The sequence below is a fragment of the Papaver somniferum genome, chromosome 7 (assembly GCF_003573695.1).
Source record: "Papaver somniferum cultivar HN1 chromosome 7, ASM357369v1, whole genome shotgun sequence".
NCBI classification, from domain to species: domain Eukaryota; kingdom Viridiplantae; phylum Streptophyta; class Magnoliopsida; order Ranunculales; family Papaveraceae; genus Papaver; species Papaver somniferum.
In genome coordinates, this window is record NC_039364.1 from 100,998,757 (window position 1) to 101,001,345 (window position 2,589).

At 34.8% G+C, this 2,589-nt stretch overlaps 1 protein-coding gene across 1 annotated transcript; it reads right to left on the reverse strand.

Moving 5' to 3' along the window:
• Positions 1-620: 620 nt before the first annotated feature.
• Positions 621-2,290, reverse strand: LOC113297981 (homeobox-leucine zipper protein ATHB-13-like). The gene is made up of 2 exons (XM_026546606.1): positions 1,490-2,290; positions 621-1,406 (listed from the first exon to the last, which is right to left on the reverse strand). The coding sequence occupies exons 1-2, from the start codon at positions 2,045-2,047 to the stop codon at positions 933-935; spliced, it is 1,032 nt and encodes a 343-aa protein (XP_026402391.1). The 5' UTR covers positions 2,048-2,290; the 3' UTR covers positions 621-932.
• Positions 2,291-2,589: the final 299 nt, after the last annotated feature.

Here is a 2,589-nt window from a genome sequence, read left to right on the forward strand (position 1 = left end):
GGATATTCGATAATATCCTTTAATTATCCGTTTCCGATAATAAATTAAAAAACAGTTAAAATGTTGAAATGATTCGGGAAAAAATCAAATCTTCTTTGAGACTCAGAATGGAAACCAGTCGCTCTACTCTCTATCTCTCTGTCTCTGAGTTAGAGTCTCAGTCTTAAACTCTTAGTTTCTAGAATTTCTTTTAGTTTACCCTGATAATCAATAGGGTTACGGGTATATGTATATTACATATATACCCTCGCTATTGGATACGGGTAATTATCCGTCGGATACTAACACAACCGAATCCGTTACATTAATAGGTGATTATCCGATATGATTATCCGACACCGATACCGATATCCGAAATTTCGGATAATATCCTAACGATTCAAACAAACTCGAACGGATAGCGAATATTCGGGTATCCATTAACAGCCCTATCAGTCCTTTCGTAAAAATAGATGGAATTAATTTTATTTAAGACTACTTACTTAAGGAATGCGCATATATCAATTTTTTCCGAAAATAAATGAAATTAATATTACTCGTAAAATGATAATAAACTTCTCTCTCCAAAAAAAAGAAAAAAAAGAAAAAATTGATAATAAACATCGAAAATATTAAAATAAGTAAGTGCAAGATGGGCATATTTAAATATTAACAGAGCATGATTGATGTTCCCAAAACACAATTTTATTCCCCCTCTCTCATGATCCCCAAAATGATTTAGATTCCCATTCACCGGACCAAAAAAAAAAACCTTTAAATAATAACTCAATGAATATACGGAATATTTTGTGTACAGCAATAATTAACTTATAATTACTAACTTAATCAAAAAACAAAAATGAAAATGAAAAGCCTAATTGTTTTTTAACCCATTTTAAACTCACATTGCCAGTCTGCCATAATCAGAATTTGGGTTGGACTTCGGAGATTCACTAATTATGGAACTGTTGCTGCTCTTGCCATGGCCAAAAGTTGGGCTGGTCATCAATTCCACAGAATATGTTGTTGATCAAACTTTCTTCTTGATGTGGTTGGACTAATGCATTATCAACACTAGTACTCTTCTGATGATATTGCTGAGAATTTTGGTGATGGAGAATTTGCTGAGCCACTTGGATTTGGTTTGGCCTCGACGTTGATGAGGAAGATGACGGGAAAAGAGTAGTAATAGTAGTAGGCCTAGTATTAGTACTACTTACGATTTGCTGCCGATGAGAACTGGACAGCGTAGTAGGACTATCAATGGCTGAGGACGTTGTAGTACTTCTTCTTGACAAATCCAGATTAATTTCAGAGCTATTGTCACTTCTATTGCTTGAAGATGAACATCCTTGCTGATCCGTCTCTTTGTTTAGGTTTATGATGTATTCGTGAGTTGGTATCTCCTTGCTTTTCAGTGCCAGTACCTGCAACCATGTAAAAATATAATCAAGATATTGAAGATTATCAAGTAAAAGGATTACTTGTTGATGTTTGTTTAATGACTTACCTCATCACGAAGTTTCTTGTTTTGAGATTGTAGAGCTTCATTATCAGCCTTGACAGCATCGAATTGTCTCTTGAGGATATCATAATCTTTCTCTAATGACTTTGTCTTCCATCTAGCTCTTCTGTTCTGAAACCATATAGCAATCTGTCTTGGTTGTAACCCCAATGCTCTAGCTAATTGCATTTTCCTTTCGGGTTCAAGTTTATTACCCAGCTCGAAATTCTTCTCAAGTGTCTTCACTTGTTCCATATTAAGTCTTCTTTTTTTTTCTCCCATTTGTGAGCCATCATCTGAATAATCCTCTTCTCCATTATTGTTATTCTCTTGATGATGATCACAGACATCAAAACCTGTAAAAGCCATTGACGATGTTTTCTTTCCTGGAAGAGATGCTACACCTGTACCATGGAAGTCTACAGGTCGAAGAGATGTGAATGAGGAAGGGAGAACTGAATTGAAAGAAGTGGGGTGGTGGTGGTGATCTTCTTGATCGTGATGAGAAGAGTTTTGAACCATGAAACTAGAAGGGAAGAAAGCCATTCCATTGCATGATCCCATATTTTGATTATGATGATGATATAATTAGCTGAAAAGATTTAATGATGGTGAACTGACAGCACTCATGGTGAGGAGGACTCTGCTGTATGAGAAACAGACACAATTACAAAGTCACTCATCATATATATATATATATATATATATGTATATAGTGAGTACAGGAGATATTGGAAGCAAGAAAGCTGCTTGGAATTATAAGGGTAGGGAACTTTAAATGAGTGTGAGTGAAGAAAGTAGAGAAGGAAAGGGAGATGGACGTGATGTGATGAATGATTTATCAGATCAACAGAACTTTTTTATAAAGAGAAAAAAGAAATAAAGAAAAAGATTTGTGAACCAATCAAGTGGTCAATTGGAGGAGTTGTTGCTGTAGTGGTAGTATATGTGAACATCATACACACTAACTAGCTATAGCGTTTGTATATAGTGCTAGATAGTGAAGCTCAAGCTCTTATTCAATAGTATTATTTTTTCGTAATATTTGCATGATACCATATGGTAGGATCCTATAATTTTTCTGTTCATCAGCTGTAGTTTTATTT